The sequence below is a fragment of the Falco naumanni genome, chromosome 12 (genome assembly GCF_017639655.2).
Source record: "Falco naumanni isolate bFalNau1 chromosome 12, bFalNau1.pat, whole genome shotgun sequence".
Classification (NCBI taxonomy): Eukaryota; Metazoa; Chordata; class Aves; order Falconiformes; family Falconidae; genus Falco; species Falco naumanni.
Genome location: NC_054065.1, coordinates 22,068,246 through 22,093,510, shown reverse-complemented (window position 1 = coordinate 22,093,510; position 25,265 = coordinate 22,068,246). Strand labels below are relative to the sequence as shown.

The 25,265-nt window shown below is 45.3% G+C and overlaps 1 protein-coding gene across 3 annotated transcripts; it reads left to right on the top strand.

Moving 5' to 3' along the window:
- The first annotated feature begins 2,168 nt into the window (after window positions 1–2,168).
- Window positions 2,169–25,026, top strand: RD3 (RD3 regulator of GUCY2D). 3 transcript variants are annotated; one of them, XM_040612025.1, is made up of 4 exons: window positions 2,169–2,319; window positions 12,875–13,184; window positions 20,903–21,216; window positions 21,882–25,026. In XM_040612025.1, the coding sequence occupies exons 2-3, from the start codon at window positions 12,889–12,891 to the stop codon at window positions 21,198–21,200; spliced, it is 594 nt and encodes a 197-aa protein (XP_040467959.1). In that variant the 5' UTR covers window positions 2,169–2,319; window positions 12,875–12,888; the 3' UTR covers window positions 21,201–21,216; window positions 21,882–25,026. The 3 variants fall into 3 exon arrangements, with proteins under 3 accessions (XP_040467959.1, XP_040467957.1, XP_040467958.1); XM_040612023.1 differs by having other exon boundaries at window positions 20,903–25,026; XM_040612024.1 differs by lacking the exon at window positions 2,169–2,319 and adding an exon at window positions 2,715–2,934 and having other exon boundaries at window positions 20,903–25,026.
- Window positions 25,027–25,265: the final 239 nt, after the last annotated feature.

The following is a 25,265-nucleotide window of genomic DNA, read 5'->3' as shown; positions in this document are numbered from 1 at the left end:
CACTTTTCAAAAGCAAGGGTTTAAGCCTATGAAAAAGGCAATGTTCCCTCTGTGAGCCCCATTGTATTCATTGACACGTTTCACCAATTTGGCCAAAAAAACAGCAGGGCAAATATAACCCTATCACATTATATTTCATTTTTCTCAGTGATTAATTGAGATTATTTGCTTGTGGTTGGACCCATGCAGAAGACAGTGGCAGCATGATTGCTACCGATTGAAGAAGTCCATCTTTAGTGCCGGTGTCAGAAGTCTACGGTTTTGATACCGAAATACGCAGCTAACATCACAAGGGCTGCAGCTGTGGTGTTAGTAATGTCCTCAGGTGAGTCAGGGCAGCACCTGGTAAATCATGAAAAATAGCTGTCCCAAATGGACAGCACTACAAATTACAATATGATGAAACTTGATTGTTATGGCATGTCTTGGAAAAGGTATCACTGAATAAATCTTTGCTCCATCTATCTTACCAGAGTGCTGCTACTAAGCAACTGATGATTTGAGTGCTGACTGATCAGGTAAGTCATATCAGTACAACAGTATAAGAATCCTTGGTTTCAACTACTAAATAAGGTTATAGGAAAGACAAATAATTTTTCCACTGTGAGGCTTATATATCTGCAAAGAAATGCTCCTGAAGATATTCCCCAGTCATCGGTGTTTCTAATTTGTGGCAGGAATTCCCCAGGAATTCACTGCATTGAAAATACAACAACTCATTTACCTGGTACCTAAGTATTTTCAAGATGGGGTTTGTTCTGCATTAGTCAGAGTTGATGACTTTTGAAATAAGTTTTAATGGATGAAAATATAAAGGTCTTTAGCCATGTAAGATGACTTTTAATTAAAACTCAACATCCCACGTTAAGTAGAGCACTCCCAGAATGTTAGAAACCTCTGCAAACTGAGTAGTATGCTGGGCTGGAGTTGAAGCTCAGGACAGAAACATAATCCCCCACAAATAATTAGAGCAGAAAATGCTTCTAATCTCTTTGTTAGTCTGGTTGTGTTATTTGATCTAATAATAAACTAGATATTAAAAAAAACCCCAACTTCCTCATACATTTTAATTTAGACTGCACTGGGCATCTTTTAACCTGTAATTTTTTAGCTGGTCTGATTTATGCATGTACTGTACAGACATACACGGTCTGAAACACCACTGTCCTCCGGCTGTATGAGTACCGCATCAGTACTAAGGTGTCAGAATTTGGGAGTAATTTATGAAAGCTTTCCAGCAGGGACATATGAAACCTTACAATGCTTAGGTTTCACATGTCCCTGAGGGGTGTCACCAGGGACACCGATGGTGTGCTTTCCTTAACTACCGCCGCAGCTCTGCAGCCCTCTGGCACGGCTCGGGCTGCCCTTGGGTTTGGTGGGGGTTTGGCTCCTGGCACTGGGGATGTGCCTGTGCCTTTTTGCACTGCAGGAAGAGACAGGGCAAGGAGCTGTGGGCTCGCAGAATCGCTCCCGCCGCATGTGGCTGGGACCACAACTCGTGGCATGGGGGCTTGGTGGGGTGCAGGGCTGCCCCCTCACTGCGCATGGCATTGCCCTCTCTCCGGCGGCCTGCGGTCCTTTGCATCTCACTGACCCCTTACTAAATACCACTCTGCTCACTGACCCCTTGTTAAATTACAATCATTTCTCAGGGCTTCTAAAATCCACACACATCCCTCGCAGCTCCCAGTGCCCGGACCCCTTCTCACAATGCGCTTATTGCCCAGGTGAAGCGCTACCCTCTGACCCTGCCTGTCCTTCACCCTCTCAATAGCACAGCTCTCCCTCCTCCGCCTCCTCTTCACCTCCCCCGTGTCCTTCCAGCTCCTATGCCGACCCCTCGTCCTTCTTCATCTCTCCAAACCCAGTGAAACCTGCGCGGCTTCTGTGACTGACCCGCCCTGGACAGCTGTAGCTGTAACTCAAGGCCCTGGCGAGAAACAAATTCGATAGGTCCGTTATGTATCAGTGCAAATTTCATCTAGAGAGGTAAGTCCCTGCGGGGGGTGGCCGGGACCGGGCCGGGGGGGGTGGTACGGGACCGGGCCGGGGCCGGGGCCGGGGCCGGGCGGACACCCCGGCGGAGCGCGCCGCCTCTGGGCCGAGCCCGTTTAGCGTAGTCGCTATGGCAACGGCGGCTGCCGGCGGGCGGGGGAGCGGCGGGTGCGCCCCCGCCCGCCAGAAGCCGGCGGCAGCGGGCGGCCAGCGGCGGCTCCGCTCAACTTGGGCGAAGGGGCGGTGTTGGGGCGGCGCTGCCCCGGCGCGGCGCGGCCGCTCGCCTCAGCGTCGGCGGCGGGACGGGAGCGGGTGACCGCGGTAAGGAGGAGGTGACGCTGCCGGCGGCGGGCGGGGTGCTGCGGCCGTGGGGCGCCCGGCGGGACGGCGGCGGTGCCGAGCGGCGGTGACCGCCGCGTTCCCCGGCCCTTTGCCGCCAAGAGCGCGGGGCGGGGGTTTCCCGGTTTGCGCCTTTGCCGCCGGTGCAGCCGGTTACCGCTGCCTGGCCCGAGGGGCTCCTGCGAGGGAGCGGCGGGCGGGCCGTGAGGCGAGGGGCCGGGGGTGAAACAGCGGCCCTGACGTAACCACTTTAGAAAGTCCGAATTCTGTGAATTACGTTGATTTCTTCAAAGTGCCGGCTCAGCCGCAGATGACAAAACCCCACAAAAGTTCTCGGGTTTTGGAGGGATTTTCAAACAGGTGCCGAAGTGGAGCGGTGCCAGGCGTTTGGCGGGCAGCTGCCTTGCGGAGGTGCCGGGGCGAGCCCCGCGGGCTCCAGAGCCCCGCGGTAAGCCCAGCTGGTACCCCTCGTCACCGGGGCTAATCCGTGCCCCGATGTGCGCTGGAGCTCGCAGTGCCGGTCGGGAAGGCTTGACTTCAAGCCACGTCCTCGTCCTGGTCCCCTCTTCGCTCGCCCTGGGTCCGCGGCCGCCAGAGGTGAGGCGGGACGGGTGGGCAGGGGAGGGCCGGGTGCCCCGGCAGCGCTCCCGGGCTGGGCTCGGGCACGGCCGCCCACACGGAGAAGCGCTGGGTGACCGCTTCCGTAAGGAACAGGCAGCCGAGCAGGAAAGCGAGGTTTATGCTGCTTTATGCGTATGCCGTTCTTGTTTAAGATCTCTCCAATTAGACACCTGCCCTACTAAGTGTCTTCAGTGTGGACGTCCAATGTTTAGCAACCCCAGAGTGGTACCACTAAGGTCGGTCAGATGGCTTTGGAGTTACGGCAGTGTGAGAATAGACTGTGCTGTACATCTCTTAATGCTAATGCATTAATTAAAATCTCTCTCAAGACACTGCTTTTCACTGCTTATATGGCTGCTCTCTGTGGATGGGCCGTAGGTGGGTCGTGCAGCTATTACAGGAAGAAAAACATGAGCTTTCCCAGAGCTTGGCTGGTTGTTCCCTATGCTGTATGTGATCTCTACAAAGAGAGGCTTAAGTTTTTGAACTGTAAACTTAGTGTTCTTTTTCTGGGTGCTAGTTTTAAGACAATGTGTATTTTTAAGTAACTCCTGTCACAAGGACTGAATTTCAGCACTGCTGCTAGTATTCTGCAGTACGGGGAAAACTCCCACATAGGCTAATAGTTCTGCAGTGAACTGAGACAGAGTGAGACTTGGGGTTCTCCATTCTGATTCTTTCTGATAGATACTGTAACCAAGGTTCAGTACTGAACAGAGTTGTATAGGTGTCTGTTAAAATGCATTCTCACCTTATGATGCAATGAGTTACTCCTGCTTTCACAGAAGAATCAGTCCTCAGTCTGGATGGAGAATGCACATCTCACCCACCCGTTTTCACAGCACTTAGTCTGGTCTAAGCCAAAATATATAAGTAAAACCCCCCAAACTTCAGTGAGCCTGACAACAGGTGAAATGTGCTTTTGGGTCTGAGTTTCAAGCTCTTACTTCATATAATTCTATAGATATAAGTATCTTCAGTGATATTAGAAACTCCAGTTTGTGTTGTTACTGCTCCTCTAGTAACATTGTGTAGTTAAAATGACAGAACAGAGAAGGATGAGCTGGGGATCTCTCCCGAGTGTTAATTTTGAAAGCCTTTTGTGCTGGAGCCTTCCATCAGATGCTGTTGCTGCTTTATTACAACAATACTTTTTTTTGTGGTTTGAGTAGTATTAATAACAGGAAAGCTACGTGTCTGTGTTACCTTCTGAACTCTTATTTACATGGCTGAGTGAATAGTGGAGAATGCTTTAGGTCCCTCTGTCCTGCCTGGAAACCTGGCTTTGTAGTCTGCAGAGATCAAAGTCATATATAGAATTGAAGGTGTGTTTGATCCCACCACAGCAAGATCTGAGAAAAATATAGGAGTTTTAATAACAACTTAGGCAAAGACAGCAAATCAGTGTGGTTTAACTTCCTGGCTTCGTTAGGTTTAGGTAGCAGTCCAGTGTAAGTTGTATATGGTAGGGTGTTTTTATGGTTGCTATTAGAAAATATTGTTTAAAGCATGAGTGGGAATTTGGCATGAAAATAGTCCTGTTTCTTAGCAGATGGAACTCATTTGCTCTGATAAGTCGACAAACTGTAAAATGCTACTCTGCTTCATAAGCAGATTTGAGTCACACCCAGCCTTTTGCTTCTGCAGATAACACAAAAATTATCTTTTGTAGAAAGCCCTAGCCATTAGTAGAACTCTAGGCTATTGGGCCCTTCCTTCACGTTTTCTTTAAGATCTGTAGGCTGGATTTTTAATCTGGAGTTAATCAACACAGCACTTTTATTTATTTCAGCGAAGCAAATACCTTTTATCTTAGTGCAGCTCTACTGTAGGCCATGAAGCTGTACCAGTTAGAGCAGCTACCTTTTCTCTTTGTGTTTTGGCTAGTGGTTGAAAAGTACTTTTCTTATTCATAGCTGAGCTTGAGCCCAGTTCACACTGAATTTTTGTTTCTTTACACCTTTTGCAATCAAAAGGCAGATGTAAAATGCATCAGATGGATGTGTTTTCTAAAAGATTGAAGCTCTAAGAATGTATTACAAACTACACAAATGCTGGGGAGATGAGAGCAGTATTTTTTATGCATTCTCAGTTTAAAGAGTTTCATTACAACAAATCTTTTGAGGGCTACTAGCTGTAGAAAATGTGACAACACAACAGACGAAGGTTGTAGTATACAGTGGGTATTTTCAGAAGGCCACTCATGCTTTCCTTTGGTAGAAATGGTACCACTTTTGTTTCTCTTATCTTGCAGCACCTTGTGATATGCTTTGGCTGTCTGTCCTTCTGTTATGCTACCTAGCAGTGATTTTTACAGTCGTGTGCATTCATGAATGGCTTAAGTGACTTGTAACTCTCTGCGGCAATTATACCAGACAAAGAGGCAGCCCATTTCTATAATGCTGAGTCTGCTGTAGAAAAACTAACACAGAAATTGGACTGTTTGCCAAACAGCAGCATGGTTCTCACAGATTTTTGAGAGCACTTGTCATTCGGAAGCAGACCTGGGCAGCAGCGGGAGCTGTCAGCCTGCGGCAGGCTGGTGGGAGACTATGAGCACTGCCCTGCTAGGGGCAGACAGGCATTAGCTGGCATGCAAGGACCTGCTGGGTGCCACAGTGTCCTGTCACGTTTAGCTCACTTTCAGACACTACTGTGAGGCTCTTTTTGCTGTCCTTGAACACCTGCAGCCATGAAGACTTGGCAATAAATAATGTTTCATTTGAAGTGTTGGCTTGATCCCCTGTACTCCTGTTACTCAAAATGCCTTGCTACTGGTAACGGGGTCGTGTCACTGGGTGTATTTTAACTACTGTGATTTTTTTTTGTCCAGTGATAGCTAGCTTGTGTCCATCACAACAAGAGAATTGGTACGCTCATAAAGCAAAACACAGGTTCTCTGCTGTGGTCTATAAGCAGACCCTTGAGTGTCCCCAGGAGTTGTGTCTCTGAGAAATGCTGCTGTATTAATGCCATGATATCTGCATTGCCTTCAAGTTTCTTGATTGAAAAGCTCTATCTACTGCTTTTTCAGCATTAATTGCCTCATAGCAACTTAGGGAGATAGATACAGGTTCTCGGGCTCAGGTTATAATAATTTCCACTGAGATTACGATCACGTAGCAAGTAGCTGTAAACACCGTAGCCTTCCATGTCACTAAACAAGAAAGGAGATTCCAGACAGATAGGAAGCAGGGTTCTTTGGGCCCTTGTAAGGTAAAAGACTCTGTATGGAAAGGATAATGGTAACTAACTGCAAAAAAAGCACTAGAGAACAGGGATTCTTTTACAAAGCTATGATGGGCTATATAAATAAAATTGAGAAGGTGTTGGCAGCAGTGTCTTAATTAAAACTTGCTAAGATTCTTTGCTTGGAACAAAATTACAGTATCTCTATCACAGAAGAAATAGAATTTGGGGTTCATCTACGATGCTGTCGCTACTTAATGTATTTCACATAGGTATAGCTAGCAGCATAGCCATGGCCACAAATTCTGCCTGAGAAGCTGGTTAAATGTCGCATCGGTTAGCGCATACAGAATTCAGAGACGGGTGTAGCCAAACCAGCTTTAATCTACATGTGAGTTGCAGTCCAGGGAGATACTGGATACCCTTTGCTATCTGAAGGAAACTGGACCTTTCTGGATAATGTCATCCAAACTTTACTAATGAAGAAAATAATTAGAAAAAAAGTTTAACATGCTCTGCAGTTTCACATCATCTGTTTTCCCCATGACTGCATGTCTTAAAGTACAATTACGAGCACAGTTTGGGGATGGAGCTTGTCCCACTTTTAGAAATAATCTTCCTTGTTTGCTACCCTCTGATCTGGCGTGTGTGGAAAAAGGTTGAGTGCATATCTTGCATGAACAAATTCTGTCTCTGCTCTCTGACTGTGGCACTAAGGAACTACCACCCAAAAAAAAGGGAGGGAAGACACTTACCAGTTCCTCAGCCCAGTTTGTCAGTATGCTTTGCCTGGATGATTGGGTTTCCTGGGACTCTTATCTATAGCCAGCTGAGTGACAGCATTTCCATTGACATCACTGGACTTTGGATTAGGCTCCTAGTTGTCCAGCCCCTTAAGACCTCTCTCCTTCATCTCTGACACAACTACCATATCCCTAGGACTGCTGAGAGTCACCAAGGATTGTCAGTAGTACTCCTGGACTAACACACTGTGAAGGCAAAGGCAAATCACAGGAGACTTATAAACTGAGGGCATACCTTTAGAAAGAGTCCAGCTGTATTCTCTCTTCCCCCCTCAAATGCATATTTCCTACCCTGTGCCTACTCCTTTCCTGTCCTGGAGGGTGTTGGAAGCTAGGAACCAGAAAAAGGATCAATGGAAGGGAATTTTTTTTTTCGCAGAAGTTCATATTTTACAAGGCAAACGGGTCTGGCTGATTGACTCGCCAGAAAGCAGCGCTGCTGTAACAAGTCTTAGCAAGTGGTGATCTAGCCTGCAAGTGACTGAAGGAGACTGATGTCTGTCAGGTTATATGAACAGTCTCCAGTTGGCCAAAGAACAGCCAGAGAGCCAGCTACGGAAACATACCCCCTTCATTAGTAAAAAAGTTAGGAAAGGCTGAAATCCTAGTTTAGTAAGATGAAAACAAATAAGGCATGTGAATGTTGGTATTTCTGATTATTCTTTGGTGCATTCACTGGACCAAGAGGAGGAAGTCACATGGGGAAATGTGGGAGACGGTAAAAAGATGGAAGATGAGGTGAAATTGTACAGAACATGTCATGAGCAGAGAACAGAGAAAGCTGTAAAGTAGGTGAGGATTAAAATGCAGGAATTGCTGACAATGTAGAGAACAAAAATGAGATTTGGAAAGAGGTAAAAAGCTTCTTTAGAACTAAAGCAAACGAGAAACTTTTACATGAAAAATTCTCGGGGGGGCTTACTAGTAATCACTAAAAATTGAAGAAACCCTCAGAGGCTGTGTGAGAGAGAAAAAGTGAGACATTCCAGACTTTTAACGTGGGTAAGGTAAATGTACGCTTAAAACTCTGTGAAGTGGTTAGTCAGACTTGCAGTCAATAGCGTGAGGAGAAGGTTTGTCTTCTAGACAAAGACCTAGGGTTGATGAAGCAAAAGTCTTGAAACCCAGATCTGTTTCTGGAGTAGAACTTACGTAAACCTCTCTGAAGTTTTGCTTGAATAACACCAGAGTTGTTCATCAACTGGATTATGTCAGCTCCCAGGATAGCCTCTTACAGGGAATCAGAAAATGGACTAACTGTACAACACAAAGATCTGTATTCAGATGGGGCAATGTCTCTTTCTTTTAATAATTTTAACATGAATGCTTGCAAGGTATAAATTTGTCCTTTTCCCCAATAAGAATCTCGGGCTGAAACTTTTGCCTTCCTTTAGTTGCCCACATCCTGCCGACAGTCCTTTGAGTCTTTCCAAATAGGAGAGTCATTTTGAGTCATTTAATGATTAGCCTGCATGTGAACTTTAAATTAAAAACAGCAGCTACAATTAATGGAGCCCACAGTATCTTCTGCAGGCTGCAAAGACCAGTAGTGGGAAGAGTGGTGGCTTGTCGAGCCTGCTAAATAGAGATGGCCAGTTTCCAGCTCTCAAAAGAAGGAGATGATGGATGAGGGATGGGAAAGGAAACAATCTCGTACAAACAAGACTCCCTTAGGAACAGTGAGCACAAACTGCCAGTGTACATGAAATGCTTGCCTGGGACTTTCCTTCATTTGAGAACAGGCCATTTCAGCTGCAGGTGAGGTGCTTTCCTTACTTTATATTCTTCTCATTTGGAAGCAGATTTTTCAAGTAATGTGTGGGAGACAAGTGGAAGTCCCGTTCAGAGTCGGTGGCATTCATGTTCCTGTATCAAATGCAAGTCTGCCTGTTATCAGTGCTTTACAAAAGCTCTGGCACAGCGCAAAGCTCAGGATCAGCAGGCTTTGCTCAGACAAGGTATCCAAAATTAGTTCTCTAACTCACCGTCCTCTGCAGTACTAGTGCTAGGTAAAACGGTTCTCCTCATGCAGAACTACTCGCTTTGAGGGAGACGTGCGTGATAAAAACATTAAGGCGGTAAGAACAGCCCAGGACTATGTGAAAGCCAGGGCAGGTCAAATTAGAGCTCAGGTCTCCTTGCTCTCTTTCCCAGTTCTGATCACTAAATTCCCCTCTTGCTCCTCTTCTAATGAAGCAGCTGGTGAGCTAGGGATAGCTGGAAGGACATTTCTCAGATTCACAGTTATGCTGCTTTATACTGATTTACACCTAATGCCACTAAAGTCAGCACAGTTAAACCAACGTGAGACCAGGTCATAGCTAGAATAAGCGCAAAGTAAGCTGACCCTTTGCTGGTAAAATACAGAAGGACATGCTCACTTTCATCAGACGATGGTGCAAATGGAAATAATACTAACTTAATTGGTCAGGTACCTGTAAAATTTATGAAAAATTGCTGTCATCACATAAGCTGCAAAGAAACAGGAGACTTTAAAATAATTTACAACAGCTTGTGGTCTGTCATGCTGCTCACTTCTGCTAGCAGGGCTTACCTATGCGATACATAAGGGGTGAGAAGGCCAAGGAAAAGGTCTTTAAGTCTTAAGGATCTTAATCTTTAATAATGTGTAATGGTGAGTAGAGGCCACCATGTAGCAAGATCCAGGTACATGTTAGGATGGTGGAATTACGGAGTTGAGGTTGTCGGCACATCAATTCCAACCTGAGTTCATTCATGTGTCTTGTGCAAGTCGGTCAGCGGCAGGCGGCCAGAGTGCTGTGTGGTGATTTGCGCTGTTAGCTGGAGTCACCCTGGCGATGAAAGCAAATGAAGGGACCTGCTGCTCCTCCTCCTCCAGAGCACAGAAATGAGACAGGAGCAGGATTACTTCCAGCAGCTGCTGACTATGGCTGCTATCATAAGGATGATCATAGCTGATACTCCAGGTCGAAAACAGTCACTACAGCTCTCTCTTGCGTGTAAGCACTGTAAAGTAGCAGAGGTGTTAGTGTTTATACAGTCTCAGAAGAGTACCTGTGGCCTTCCACACCTAGGTAGCTAGATCTGTGTGTCCTGTGGAAGTTTTCAGCCCTTTTGTGTCTTCCTTCTGAAGAAACTGGTGTTGCTTGTTGGGAGAGGTAGAACATAGGAAACTGTCCTTTGATGCAGTTTGGCAAACTTCCTGATTCTAGAAAAGCCTAAGCATTAGACCCTGAAATAATTTCAAACTTGGGACACTGAAGACTAGCCAGGTTTTTGGTGCATTCTCCTTTAATGGTGTGATATATTTACATAATATAAACATTTCTGAAAGAGAACAAGGCTACGTTACAGCAACAGATAAAGGCATGAAAGCAACTGGAGTATCTTTCTCATCTGGTGCAGATGGTGATGGTTTTCCAGGCACCGAAGGCACAATCCAATTGACCATTGCTCTTCTAGGGAGTCTGGGAGCTCGTGGCTCTCAGCTCTAGTGGGAGTACGGGGTAGTTATGAGCTTCTGGTGATTTGCATGGTCACTTAAGGCTCTAGGCCCCAATATGGCAGCTTAAATCAAAAGCATATTTTTCTCCCTTTTATGTCTCTCTGCATGTCTGTGTCTCAGTAGTGAAGATCTGCTCAGGTCCTGCGGAATCAGGCACTTTATTCCATTGCCCTTATGTTAACTTTTGATGCCGTGTCCTGATTGGGTCGTTGCCAGGAGTAGCCTTTTGGTAATCCCAGCTGCAACCATTATTTGTGCCACCTCTTCTCCCTGGGGGGTAATTGAAGGGAGCAACAAGGCACGTAAATGTGCTGTGTGAAGAAACAGATGCTGTTTTGCTCCTGTTCAGGTCCCTGGTGCCTGCTTTGAATTCCATTGTATTTAAATACAAATACAATAGGTAATAACTGTTCCATGCATTGTCTCTTGAAGTGACTATGTGAAGGTATTGGCTGGGTGGGGAGCTAATTCAGTCTTTTGCAGAGCTGATTGGTGCAGTTTATTCTGCTTTCTAAGTGCTGGATAACTCCCCAGCAGCAGAAACCTTTCACTTAGAAGTAATACATTTAAACCTTGGTGCGCCGCCACTTCCCTCTCAGCCCAGCCCCAGTTCCCTTGGTGCTAGTGGTAGCTACTAAGGTGTGGTCTTCCAGCATAGCTAATAGTTGGACTTCAGCTTGTAGAAGCTAGCATAGCCTTTCCTGCATGCAACAACACATTTGCTAAATAGTTAAAGCTCTGCCTGGCCTTCTAGTAAATGCAGCTGTTACTCCTGCCAGTACCTATGAAAGTACAGGTGAACTCTACCACTTACCTTACAGCAGCTGCAAACTTACCCACGTGTATCAGGTTTGCGTGGCCAGGGAGCTACAGGGGTGACCTCTGTGAGAAGCTGCTAGAAGCTTCCTCTGTGTCTGATAGAGCCAATGCCAGCCAGCTCCATGATGTACCCACTGCTGGCCAAGGCCAAGACAGTCAGTGATGGTGGTAGTGCCTCTGGGATAACATATTTAAGAAGGGAGAAAAAACCTACCTGTGCAACACCAGCAGCAATCAGAAGAGAGGAGTGAGACTATGTGAGAGCAACCGCTCTGCAGCCCCCCAGGTCAGTGCAGGATGGGGGGCAGGAGGGGCTCCAGGCACCGGCACAGAGATGCCCCGGCAGCCCGCGGTGGAGCCCACGGTGGGGCAGGCTGTGCCCTCAGCCCATGGAGGTCAGCGGGAGCAGATCCCCACCTGCAGCCGGGGAGGACCCCACGCCAGGGCAGGGGATGCCCAAAGGAGGCTGTGACCCCGTGGGAAGCCCACGCTGGAGCAGGCTTCTGGCAGGACCCGTGGCCCCATGGAGAGAGGAGCCCAGGCTGGAGCAGGGCTGCTGGCAGGGCTTGTGACCCTGCAGGGACCCACGCTGGAGCGGTCTGCTCCTGAAGGACGGCACCCCGTGGGAGGGACCCACGTGGGGCGGTTTGTGAAGAACCGTGGCCCCTGGGAAGGACCCATGGAGGAGAAGTTCACGGAGGACTGTCTCCTGTGGGAGGGACCCCAGGCTGGAGCAGGGGCAGAGTGTGAGGACCCTCCCCCTGAGGAGGAAGGTGCAGCAGAGACAGCGTGTGATGAACTGACAGCAGCCCCTGTTCTCTGTCCCCCTGTGCCACTGAAGAGGAGGAGGCAGAGAATTTGGGAGTAAAGTTGAGCCTGGGAAGAAGGGAGAGGTGGGGGGAAGGTGTTTTTAAGATTCAGTTTTATTTCTCATTATCCTACTCTGATTTGATTAGTAATAAACTAATTTCCCCAAGTTGAGTCTGTTTTGCCTGTGACAGTAATTGCAGAGTGATCTCCCTGTCTTTACCTCAACCCATGAGCCTGTTTTCTCTCCCCTGTCCAGCTGAGGAGGGGAGTGACAGAGCAGCTTTGGTGGGCACCTGGTGTCCAGCCAGGGTCAACCCACCACACCAGGTCACCTATCTTGCCCTCCTCCATAAGGATCTCCTGCTGGCTGGAATCTTGAGGTTTTGCATGTAGAGTTGCTGCAAGGTTGTGCCCTCCCATGAGGGGTCAGACCAGTAAACTCTAGCCCCAGCTTTTCTGTGTGGGCAGAATGCTTCGCCAGCCTAATCTGAAGGGAGAGAGGTATCCTTATAACTTGACTTCAGATGTAAGAACTGTGACTGTCATTTTAACTACGCGGTGACTAGAACTTCAAGGGAAACTCTGCCTCTTCACCCTTTGTCTTGTCCTCTGCACAAGCTGGCTGCTATGGGTGAGCTTTCTCAAGGTGCTCAGCACCAATTAGTTCTAAGTGGCTAATCCAGTAGCACTTTTAGCTGAATAACAGACTTGAGGGGTGTGCGGGGGAGAATGTTCTTGGTTGAGGTGTGTTGATGATGACACTGTTCTTCTTCTCTCCCTCCCTCCCCTCAACCCACTCCCAATGAAGACACACAGAGCACTATGTCACTGGCATCCTGGTTCAGGTGGAATGAGCCCACAAGCCGCATTTCCCAGAGGAGCCCCACAGAAATGGTGGTTGAGACACTAATGATGGAGCTGAGCTGGCAGACCAAGCAGGCAGAGAAGCAGCAGCGAGAGCGGGAGAACGAGTATCGCAAGATCAAGACTGGGGTGGACTACGGCTGGCTGGTCAGCTATCCAAAGCAGAGCTATGATATCAGCCCGGGAGAGCGGCTGCAGCTGGAGGATATGTGTACCAAAATACATCCTTCCTATTGTGGGCCTGTCATACTCAGGTACAGTAAAAGATGTGATGATACAGACCTTTCCTTTCCCCCTCTCCACTTTATGATATGTGAGGAGCAAGAGAGTTGTTAGGGCCAACAGAACCTTGGCATCCTTTATCATAAGCCATGCTGGGACAGCATCTTTGCAAAATAAGGGAAATCTCATGTTTCAAGTCAGTCTAACATGGTATAGGTTCCTCCAAATAGTTACTAAATGCCATTTCCCTCTGAGACTGGCTTGAGTGCTTTATGCGCCTGAGCAGCCGGAAGCTTTATCTTGCATGATGAACTATTTCAGTATTGTGATGGTTTTTGCTTCAGTCTTTAGAATCTTAGAATAACTGAGGTTTAAAGGGACCTCTGGAGGTATGTGCTTCAACCTCCTACTTGGAGTAGGGCCACCTTGAAAGTTAGATCAGGTTGCTCGGGGTCTTGTCCTGTCCGTATCTCTGAGAGTGGAGACTCCACAGCTTCCGAACAACCTGCTATGGTTTTTATCCACTCTCACTGGAGCCTTCCTTCCTTGATTTAAGCTGTTCTGCAGGTCTACTGAGGCACTTGTCCCCAGTGTCCAGACTAGCCAAAAAGTGCTATTGTGTTTTTCAGCCTGTGAGCTAGGTATTCTGAGAGAAAGGAGGGATTGCATGCTTCTCCCTGCCCTGCCCTCCTTCCACACCCTTGGTATGGAGTAGGATGCAGATGGGGCACACAGCTGGCTTGAACAGCTAGGTGGTGCTTCTGCCTTATGCAGTGTAGACGTAGACACAGCCTCTTGGACTTGCTGTTACGCCTTTGAAGTGCTAGACATATGCTTGCTGCTTGCCAGCTGAGTAACCTTCTGCGAAAATGCCTTCAGAAATAGATCTGAGCCTGCTGTAGCATTCAAACTGGAAGGGAGGGAGGTGACTTGTCCTTTTGGGAGGGCTGTTCTAAGCTAAACCCTGTCACTTAGCTCAAGTGCAAGTGAGGAGTAGTGACCCTGAAGTTCAATTTTGCTTTAGCTAAATTGTGAAATGGGCCTTTATAATCCACTTCCCCTGTTCCAACATGTTCTTCCGTGGGGATTAGAAAGAAGACAGTAGCGGCAGGCCATGGCCATACGCGTTGGGGTGCTCAGCATCTTGCAGTCACTCACTGGATATGCTGGCACCTGTTTTCCAGGTACAGTACAGCTCCTGAACTACAACTGTAAGAGGGCTGGAAACAACTGGTCCTCTGTCTTACAGTAGGAGTGCCCAGGAAAGGGTGCCAAAGCTACCTCTCTAGCCCTCATCTTCCCCAGGGCTGAACATTGGAAACAAACTGGACAGGGCATTGGCTTTTGCAAAGGTTGCCATGGTGGCAGAATCAGAGATTTGGGATCGTTCAGTGGCCAAGTTTTCTCCAGTGAAAGTTTGCTCGGAAGAGCACCTGCCTTGTATTAGTATAACTCCAAGCTATGCTGTAAACAAACCACTTCAAACCCCTTGGTTCAGAGTTATTTTCAGCATCCCCAGGGCCACTGAGCAAGGTCTATCTGGCAAGCAGGTTCTTTCCATGAGAGCAGGCTTCAGTTGCTGGAGTTGGAACGCCCTAGGGTCCATAGTCTCCTTCAGAAAAGAATATTAAACTGAGCCGTATACAGCTTGCTGCTGCTCTGGTTTGGTTTTGGTTTTGTTTTTTTAAACTGAGACATACCATGCAAGGTGAGTGATTGCAGTGCAACTTGTAGTGGTTGTTCAGTGTTGTTCAGTATTCAGCATTGCGCTGACAGTAGATACTTAACAACATGGCTGGGCACGTGTGTGGGCATAATTGAGAAAGGATAAAACTGTCCTCTTAAAAATCCTCTTATAAATTGCTACTATAGGCTATCATAAATTGTATTACAGTATGATTCAAGAAGTGGCATGTTTTTGTTTGTTCCATACTACGGAGTTTGCACGGTTAGCAGAGCCACATTAAAAAAAATGAGGCTTGCATAATCTTTGTTGGTTCAATTCCATGATTGAAAAGGGAATGTCATAGCCACAAAAAATGGCAGAACTGGGTAGGTCAGAGGTCTGTTTGATCTGATGTGCAATCTGCATGTGAGAGTGACAAGCAGCATCAGGGTAAGGAAAAGAGAAAAAGAACAAGGCAAGTAAATGCAACGGTACAGACAATTACATTATCTTGTATATAGCCTCCAACTTACTGTGCCTTGTAACTTGGAGACTTCTGGAACCAGAAGTGGTCCTTCTGTCCATAATTGCACCATGTGGCTTTTTCTTTCAGTAGTTTGTTTAGATTGTAGGGTTTTGCTTTTCTTTTGTGAACAGGTGTAAACTTGCAGCATTTGTGGCACCCTGTAGCAGAGTTCCACATCTGAACTAGAATTATGCTGTACAAAACCATTTTGCTTGTCTGAAACTGGTATGTAGTAGTTTTATTTGATAATCACCTCATCTTGTGTTGGAAATATGAACAGTTGACACTTCTTCTAGTTTTTAAGCGAGAGCCCTGTGGTCCAGAAATCTCCATTGCTGAGATGGAAACAATGAAAAAGAGTGGGGCTTTCCATGCTAGGAGCTGAACACGTATGTGAGAAAGGAGTAGTATGCAATCTAACTAGAAGAAAGCCAAATTTGGATAAATTCTCCTCTCAGAAAGTGAGATAACATGGAGATTTTAATAACTTCCCCAAAATTGCACAAGATAAGTATAATAGGAATTTAACTGAAATCTTTACATTTCCAGTGAAGTACTTTAATCATAAGATCATTTCACTGCTGATGTTTCCTCTTGAATACTCTGTGACTTTTAAATATGTACCAACTTTTAGCAAAATCTTCACAAAACCCTCACAAAAACCTACGAGCTTGCATTTGGAAGTTCAAGTGCAGAGCATGTACCTTACTGAAGCCGTTGGTTCTGTCTGAAATATTAAGCTTGATCCTTCCCCTTCCATCTTTAGACATTTGAAGAGCTGAAGTCCTTTTTGACATACTTGACAAGCATGTAATACTTAAAATAACACAAGCAGCATACATCTTGCAAGACTGTGGAGTTTGTTTTGTTTGTGTTATGCAAGGTCTCCTTTGTGAGATTCTGAGCTCAGAATCAAAGCCAGAACAAAACATTTTTGTATGAGTTGTCAGAGACATCACTTTATTCTCCAAAGACCTACGTGGTTATTCAGATTGTCCTTTTCAGTGGCTACGGTCACATCTACTGAGAGGTACGGTTTCTATAAATTTGTTTCTGTAGATGTGGAGGAGGCTGAAAGGAACACTTCTTACATGGGAGGGTTTTTTTCAGATTCAGCTTGCCTGTTTGAATGTCGGGTCAATAGAAACTTTTCTTTGAGTCTTTTGAAATTCTGGAAGGATTCAAGTACACTGCAAATACCATCAGGTCTTTGGAGGCTCCGACTCACCTCATGCACTTGAATGCAATAGCTTTATTTGTAACTTAGCTTTAGGTTATGGGATTGGACATCACCGACTGTATTTAAAATTAAAACCTGGAGCCATTGGAAGGAAGTGACAGTGATTTTGGTGAGGCCTTTAGTACCTAACTGCCTGGTTAAACTGAACAAGTAACCTAGTAGCTTGTCAACACAGAATGCTAGATTTTTGCCATCTTTAATCAGAGCTAGTTATGGTCTGTTTCATTGCTTTCAGTTTCAGCAAAACTGAAACAGTGGGTTTCTGTTCTTCTCTGCCCAGAAAGAAACAAAAAACCCTAATATGGAAATGTAAACCTGCATTTTGGTGCTCTGAGATGTATTAATACCACAGGCTAAGGACTGTAATTTTCTAAGGATGGTATATAGCTGGAGTGGACTTCCTAGTGCGCTTAAATGTAAGACAAATGACTAAAATCAGAAATGGATTTATTTACAATTAGGAGCTTAAGTTTGAGGTGATGTGACCCCAAGTGTTGCAGTTCGTGTGAATGCCATAGTCCTTTGGGAGTCAAGTAGCCTTCTCTAGCAAAGCTGTTCATAGCTTTACAATATAACCAGAATTCCTGCTCAAAATACAGATTCAGGAGTCAGCAGCTAATCATTAGCACTAGGCACCCCACGTTTTCTTTGAATGACTAAATCTACTTAGAGTTCCCAGTTCAGACAGGCACCCAGGGATACACTGAACTATAAGCATATTGTTTAAGTCCATGGACTTCATTGGATTTAACAGGTCTTTAAAGTTCAGACTGTGCTTGGGAAACCTACTGAACTGGGGACCTACAGAATAACATAGGCAGGTGACAGTACTTTAAAACAAAACAGTGCCAGTATGAGCCAAGCACAGCCAGATTCTTAAAATCTAATGGCCCTATAAGGAAACAGAAGGGTCACAATTTAAAGAACATATTTGTTTGAACTGTGGTTAAAACGCAGCCTGGACTGGGGAATGTGCTCATCCCTGTGTGTGCATATACATGCTCCCCAGGCTTCTGTGCTGGTTCAAGGTGAGTTTTATTGACAGTCACATCTTTAGACTGCATGACTTGCGTAATATATTACAGGTTAGCTACCAGTAGTATCATAACTTGTTTCACAAATAAGATAGGTATACTTCTCTGGTGAGTAAGGAAACCCTATTGAGGGATTTCAAGATACGGTTGTGCAGTTGCCTAGTTTGAAAGTATTCCATGCAAAAGTGCAAGGGCATTAACCTGTGCTAGAAGATAGGTGAGCCTTGTGCAATTTTGTGTGCTTAATTCCAGTGAGCAGCTTTGTGTGGAGTTGGATTCTCAGGATACAAGCTCATATTCCTTGATTCCAGTGGTTTTACTGTTTTTGTATGTTGTCTGTTTTGTGCAGAAAGCAGACTGCTGGATCATGCAGCACATCAACTGGCTTTCATTGATAATTAGGGAAGATAGCTTCAATTATACGTAGGTGGCTGCAGCAAACATCATCTGTTTTCTGACACACAGACTGATTTAGCTAGACCACAGCCCTGATAACCTGTCCATCCTTTCTGCTGAGAAATATTTGTGGCATGCACACCTTTTGGACTTCATACGTTTGTCCCTTACACAAATGTGCCGGCACTGAAGTTAGGTGGGCATAAACGGGTAAAGTCAGCTCATCCTACTGGGGGAGAGGAAATGGCCCCCTTTCCTTTCTCTGTCTGAAAGAGAGTGGCTTTTCTTTGGGTGACTGGCAGGTAGGCTGTTATTTTGCTTTCTCTTTGTTTCTTAGACCTGCTGAAATCCATATGAAGTAGTTTTTGTGCTGGTCCTGATAAGTCAGAGATAAATCTTAACAGCAAAGGCAGAGTTCACAAAACAATCCTTGCTGCCCTAGCTAAGAGTGCAAACAGGCAGATAGCTATCAAAGTGGAAAGTTACACTGATTTTAGAAAACTATTTCAGCTAGATTGGATGGGAGGGGTATTAGCAGCACAGGCCATTAGCATGTGAGCTCTATCCTCGGGGTGTAAATCTGCCATCATACCAACCATTTTCCCTCTTGTTCCCAGAGCCAGTTACTGGTCCGGTAATAGCCTGACACATGCTGCTACCTGCTCTGGAGCCACAAATCAGCAGTATGACATATGCAGCCTCTAAAACTGGAGACAGTGACGAGGCCTTTTGGGTGCACAATTGCCAATACAAAAGAGGATGTACTGATATATATATTTATATGAAAATATATATATAAAATATATATAAAGTGACAGCACCTGTCTTTAAAATACACATGGAGATCAAATAACAGAATGACGCCTTCAGTTCACCTCTGCAATAAAAGTCATTTGAAGGTGCTTTAATAATAATAATGGTGTTGCAAAGACTTAGGTTTTGATGGACGACTCTGTCTATACTTCTGGCTAGGATAAAGGGAAAAGTGTATTTATTGTGAAAACTGTATTTTTGGTTCTTTGATAATGCAATTGAAATGCTGCCTCAGAAGGCAGAAAGAATGTTTGCAAATGTACAGCAAAATCTCTGTTACTGCTGTTATGTGCAAACCCTTAGTAAGACCTAGTCTCTTGCTCTTCTAGGCTCTGCACGGTTCAGTTTAGCATCATTGTGTAAGTACTTATGTAGCAGTGTGAGCTACAGTGGCTCAGAGGCTTTTTGCACCCAAATGTTCAAAGTTTAGAAGTTTTTTGGTGCAGGGGGTGGAGGAGGGAAATTAGGAAGCAACTGAAATTGTCAAGGAACATCTTGATGACTTTGGTAGGTTTTGTGTCAAACTCCTCTAACTTGACCCTGAAAGGGACTGGTGCTTCTGCTGGTACCGAGTTCCTTCAGCAGGCAACACTGGTGCCTCCACAGCTGTACACATAGCTGCCAACACCTGCTGTGAGAGAAGCACACTGATGTATCTGGGATACAGCATGATGTTAAGATGTATCTCCAATACCAGGCCTCCACAGTAAGAGTCAAAAGGCATAAATGTACAAAGAGTCTTTTTGTTTCATCTCTGGTTTTCCTTCTGTCCTGATTATCTTAGGTACCCATTGGTACGCCATTAAGCAGCGCAGTTCCATAGTATGTTAAACTCCTTGTTACATCCCTAGGGCTTACCAAAAAAACCCCACAAGAGGCAAGATCTTCCTCTAACAGTTTCTGCTGTATTAAGCTTATTTAAATGCAATCCTACAATTTTCCATCCTTGTTCGGTTCTGTTGGAGAGAAAATATCAAAATGCTTACAGACCTTACACACTTTAGCTTCCGTTAAGTTAGCTCTGTGTCTGCTTGTAGATAGAATTTTTATATTAAGAACTGAATACTTATTAGAGGAGTAGCTGTATTAGTATCTGTTTAAATGCATACTACTACGGAACAATGAGAATATCAGTGACCAGTGTGTGGATCCCAGGCTGGGGACCAAATCACCCAACAAGGTGTCAGGACTGGTATGTTCTCTTTTTGGCTCAGTGACTTCAAGAAAACTATCCTGCTCTGCATCTCATCTTCTTCACCTGCAAAATAAACAAGGTAATTCTTCACTTCCCTGGTATTAAGCTATCTTAATAAACATAAAAAAAATAAAATTTTGAGCTTTTTGTTGAGAAGGCAGTGGAGTAATCTGTAGTTGTCTAATTAGCTACAGCATTGTGCTGCCAATCAAGGTGTTACCAGCTAAGCCAATCTTAAGAGAAATCCCTAGGAAGATGAAATACCACTTCACTAAAATTTAAATATTGAGCAACTACCAAATATCTAACAGAGTTCTACATGTTTTTTGTTTGTCTAGCGGCCTTTGGTGCCATAGGTGCCCTGGGGAAGGAGAATCCAAAACAGGGGAAGTCTAGTGGGACTTTCCCTGGTTTATCCACAGCTTCTGGTAAGCAGCAATTCAGGGAGTACTTGAACAAGGATTTGCATTTGGACAATCATGTTTAATCAGCAGTGATGAGGACATTTTCCACAAACTTGTCTAATCATTTTGTTTCCTAAGCTGTAGGTAGCACGGAGTTCTGATTTAATAGGTGGTGTGTGAAAAGAGCACTTCCTTCTGTTTCAAACTTGCCACCTTCTAGCTTTGTTTGGTGCTCCCTATAATTTCTTGTGCTTCTGAGAAATAGTGATTCACTGCTTCCTTACATTCTCAGGCTTGCTTGGGATTTATAAAGAGGGACCTTTGAGACTTTAATGGCCCCTCCCTGTTGTTGTTCCCTTCCGTCCAGAGTGTCCCATTTTGCAGGAGAGTGCAAGTTCCAAGCCCAGCACAGTGACTTGGCAGCAATCTGTAATTTGTTGTTTTTAATCAAAGCTGTGCCTTGACTCTGCTTTCAGATTCCGGCAACTCGTTACTGAATATGAACCAGAAGTGCAGGAAGTATCCCGGCTCTTCCGCTCCGTCCTGCAGGAAGCTGCTGAGAAGATCAAAGAGGAGGAAGAGGCCAAGAAGCTTGCCAGGCAATGGAACACAAAGAACAAAACCAGCCTCTCCTTAACAACATTTAAATCTCGGTCCAGGATTTCCCCATTCATCAGTGACATCAAGACCATCTCTGAAGATGTGGAACGGGGTACCCAGGCCACCAGGAGGGTCTGGAGCATGCCAGAATTTCGGAGCACCAAGGATTACTGACTCTATACTGAATAAGGTTTTTAGACAGCAATCTTTCAAAACCCCAGTTAACCCTTTTTTAGCTCTACTGTTTCTTCCTCGTTCCAGCTCTCTCTTCCTACCTGTCTCTCTTGGAAGCTGCATCCATAGTAACTGCTGCTGATGCCCGCAGCGTGTGACAATTTATTACCAAACATGCTAGCCTTTCCTTTAATTTACTAGCTATTCAGTAACCTTAAGGGCAAGGCTTGCTTACTATCTCATTTTTATGATTGCTTTCTTGTGGAAAATGAATTAGTTTTGCAATGTCTGTCTTCTCCTCCACCCTCCCCTCACCCCAGCCTGGATGTAGTTATCTATAAAAGCTTTTGGCCCAAGCTAGTGAGAGCTGCTGGCTGGTTCAATCTTGCTGAAAGCAAGACAGCCACTTACATGAGTAAGGCTTGCAGGATCAGGCCTGTGAATTAAAGCTAGTATCTGATTTGGAACTGAACTTTCTTTTCTGGCTAATAAACTTCCTTAGTGCTACAAGAAACTTCATAGGTAACCTCAGCACTGCTCTTGATCAGCTTTTTGCTGACAATTCACAATTTGACCCAAGTAGAAACAGACCCAAGCTTTTTGGGATGAAAGACCAATATTATTCCACAGCAACCAGTTTATGCATGCTCAGGTTTCTTGGGTGTTTTCTCTCTTGTGCAGGCAGAACTCCCTGAACCTTGCACCTTCAGAGTAGATAGAAATGTAACAACCTGCTGTACAGATATACAGGTGGATACATCAGTGCTGTGTCAAATGCTGTTCTTGGTCCTCAGTGTTCTGTGTTGCTGAGGTAAGTGCTCTACCCCACATCCCAGTAATAAGTTAGTGGACTGAAATTAATGTCTACGGCTAAGCCTGAAAGAGTAGCATAGTATCAATGTACAGAGAAGGGTGAAGAGAATAAACATTCATCTGCAGGGCTCCTTGTTGCTGCAGTTGTTGAGACCATTTTACCAGCCTGCTGCTGTGAGTAGCTGAAGAGCTCCGGTAGATGTGGGCTTGTTCTCTGTCTTCTGTCGTGAGTGCTCAGAAGAGAGCACTCCCGTATCACAGGCCAGCGAGTCGATACTATTACAAATGAATCCTTAGTGCAAACTGAGTGGCTTGTAGGCCAGCACGGTTCTGCTGAGACCTTGAAGAAACCGGAAAATGCCGCTAAGGAAAAGCTACCAGGGCCCTAACTCAGCAGCTGGAGGGAGAGCTCTTACCAACAAAGCAAAGAGAATGGCACACTCTGAAAATCATGGGTCCTGCAGAGAAGCCAAGGGCTAGGATGCCTTGGGGTGACCAATAGGAGATGTGGAAGGAGGAGAGGGATTTCCCTGTATGACTGGCTTTTGGGGAATCATCCCAGCGAGGGTACAGCCTCCTGTAGGACCTTGTAGCTTTGTTGTTCTTTTGTCTGTTTCAGAGACTATTCCATGGGGATCTCTGCAGCAGCATGTGGGTGCTACAGCCAAGATAAAAGCCTTTGAAGCTGTGCCAACTCTGGGAAGAATTCCAGTACATGAAATCTATCCTAGAGTAGAAACGTGCAGTTTTTTTTCAGAGATGGGGGAGGGCAGCATGAAACAGAGATCAAAATGAAACCCTTAAGAGCTCTTTAAGACTCTGGGATTCTGGCTCTTCCTCTATCCCCTCTGGGCTAAGATTGAAGACAAGGCTTTCTGACTAGCACCGGGCTCTAGCTTCCAGTCACTTGGTAAACACAGCTGACGGCAACCCTCCTAGGGACAGAAAGCAGAAGCTCACTTCTAATCAAAAGCTCAGGGCTTCCAAATACAGCATCCAGTTTGGGACAGGCTATTTCAACTCTAGGTCAATGAGGGAGAGTTTAAAGCCTTCTGACAATCAGCTTGGTGTTTTTCAGCTGTATGTCCTTGTGAAGTAATGTGATTGTATATGTGAAGTAAAAGCAAAGGCTTGACATACTTAGCATAGCCCTAGATGTCTAGAAGATGTGGGATCTCTAGCAAGGGATCACCACAATTTGCAGAAAATTCTTGTTTGGAAAAAAGTTAACTATATTTTTTTTAATATATATTTGCAAGCCACTGTATGGTACTGAAGGCTGAGATGAATTCATGAAATTCAAGCTACAGCTCTGTAGTCATTTTATTTGCGCTCACGTTCTATCTGACACCTTCAGTATTGACTGTATTGATGCAATATTTGATGGACTGCTGGGAGAGACAGGACACACTGACATAAAGGTCTTTGTTACAGTACAGTGTCTGTAGTGTGCTCACTTTTTCTCAAGGAGAATGAAGACTAATTAACTTCCCTACACCAATGTACAAAGCCAAGGAAGTCACCTGAAGGGTGTTCACACTATCACAGCAGCCTATGGTCATACTCTGTCCTTCATTAACAACCTCCAGCTAGCAGATACCATTCTCATTTAACAGCCAGAAAAGGGAAACAAATCTAACCTTTGGTCAAAGCCACGTATGTTAGGGAGGCCAGGCTGGGGCAGTGCCTGTGGCAGCTGTTTTGGGTCAACTTACCTATCATTTCTATTTCCATAATAAAATGTAATCCAAACTTTTTAGTAGTATCATTCTCCCTGTACCTCTTCTGCAAGTTACACTGGACTGTGTATCTGATGAAAAAGTGATACTCTGATACCAAGCTAAGGTTTCTATTCTTACTACATGCTATCTAGTACTCTTAAAGGTATAAAAGTAGTACCATGTTTGCCTATAGCCAGCTGCTCGGAGACTTTGCATTGTGTGTGCACCAGCAGGTACCAAAGCAAAGCTAGGAAGGTGGTTAGGATGCACGACTGCCACATGGTGCTTGTGGTGCTCATTTTTCTTAGGAATGCTGTAGACTGAACCATAAATAATCCTTTGGTCACAGCATGCGGCAACAACTACCCACTCATGTTTGCCTTGCCCTAATTCCACATTTTGTATGGCTAAATTACCATTTTCATTCAAATCAGGAGCCTGCATCTCCTGATTGTCCCCACCTACTGTGCTACAGTCCATGGCACTGGGCAGACACAATGGGCAAACTAGATTGCTTTTTGATGAAGTTAACTCAAATGATCCATTGCAGACCATAAAGCTGGACTGATGCTGGTCTAAATTAAACTCTCATGAAACTTGTGTAACGTGAACATCAGGTCCTCGCCGACAACTGTTTGATTCTACCGTTCTGCTCCTCCTGGGCAAATATTGTGGAGGGGAAAAAAAAAAAAAACCCAGACCACAAAACCCCAAACATTTCTACATGGCCTTGATGAGACTCTCTGATCTGTTCTTAGCCCCTCCTGAGAGCTAGTCTTGTGTCTTAATGAATTAAGAATAAAAAGTGAAATAGCAGCACAACATCATTAAAAAAAAACAGGTAAACTGAACAAGAATCATCCTCTCTAAGGATTTTGGTATTAGCCCAGAGCATCCCCGTTGCCCCACTGCTGACAGTGTCCAAAGGACGTTGTTACACCCAGAAAAAAGCAGTCCTAGAATTACTATACGTTCTAACAAGTAAAGGCAACACCTCTATAGCAGCTCGGCTGCACGGCTCAGCTTCAAGTGGCTAACATTCCTCAGAGTCACTACTCACCCAAGACTGTCCAGCCCTGCTTCTGTGCTTCTACAGACGAGCCTGGCCCACCGGCTGCGGTAGCTGGCAAAGGCGTGCAGGAGGCGAGGTTCCTCACCCGTATCAGCATATAGTTCAGACAGCTATCATGCCGTGGGGAACTGGAGGAAGCTTCGCAGGAAATACCTGCCTGCTGAGATTGCACTGTTTACACATTTAGTCATGGAATCTCAAGAGAATTAAAGCAAAGCTGTGAAATATAAAACAACTTTGGGTACTTGTTGTCTTTTTAATTAAAGATTGCCTGAAATATAATCTGTCCACATCTAACCAAACACAACAGCTGTTCCACTGCCCTACTGTATGTTGTGTAAGTATCAAAGGAGGAAGGCTAGAATGATAAAGGCACTAGATTTAAAGCAAAAAGCCCATCCTCCCTCTACAGGCTACAAATGCAGCTGCCTACCTTCTATCTTGCTGCCTCGACAAACA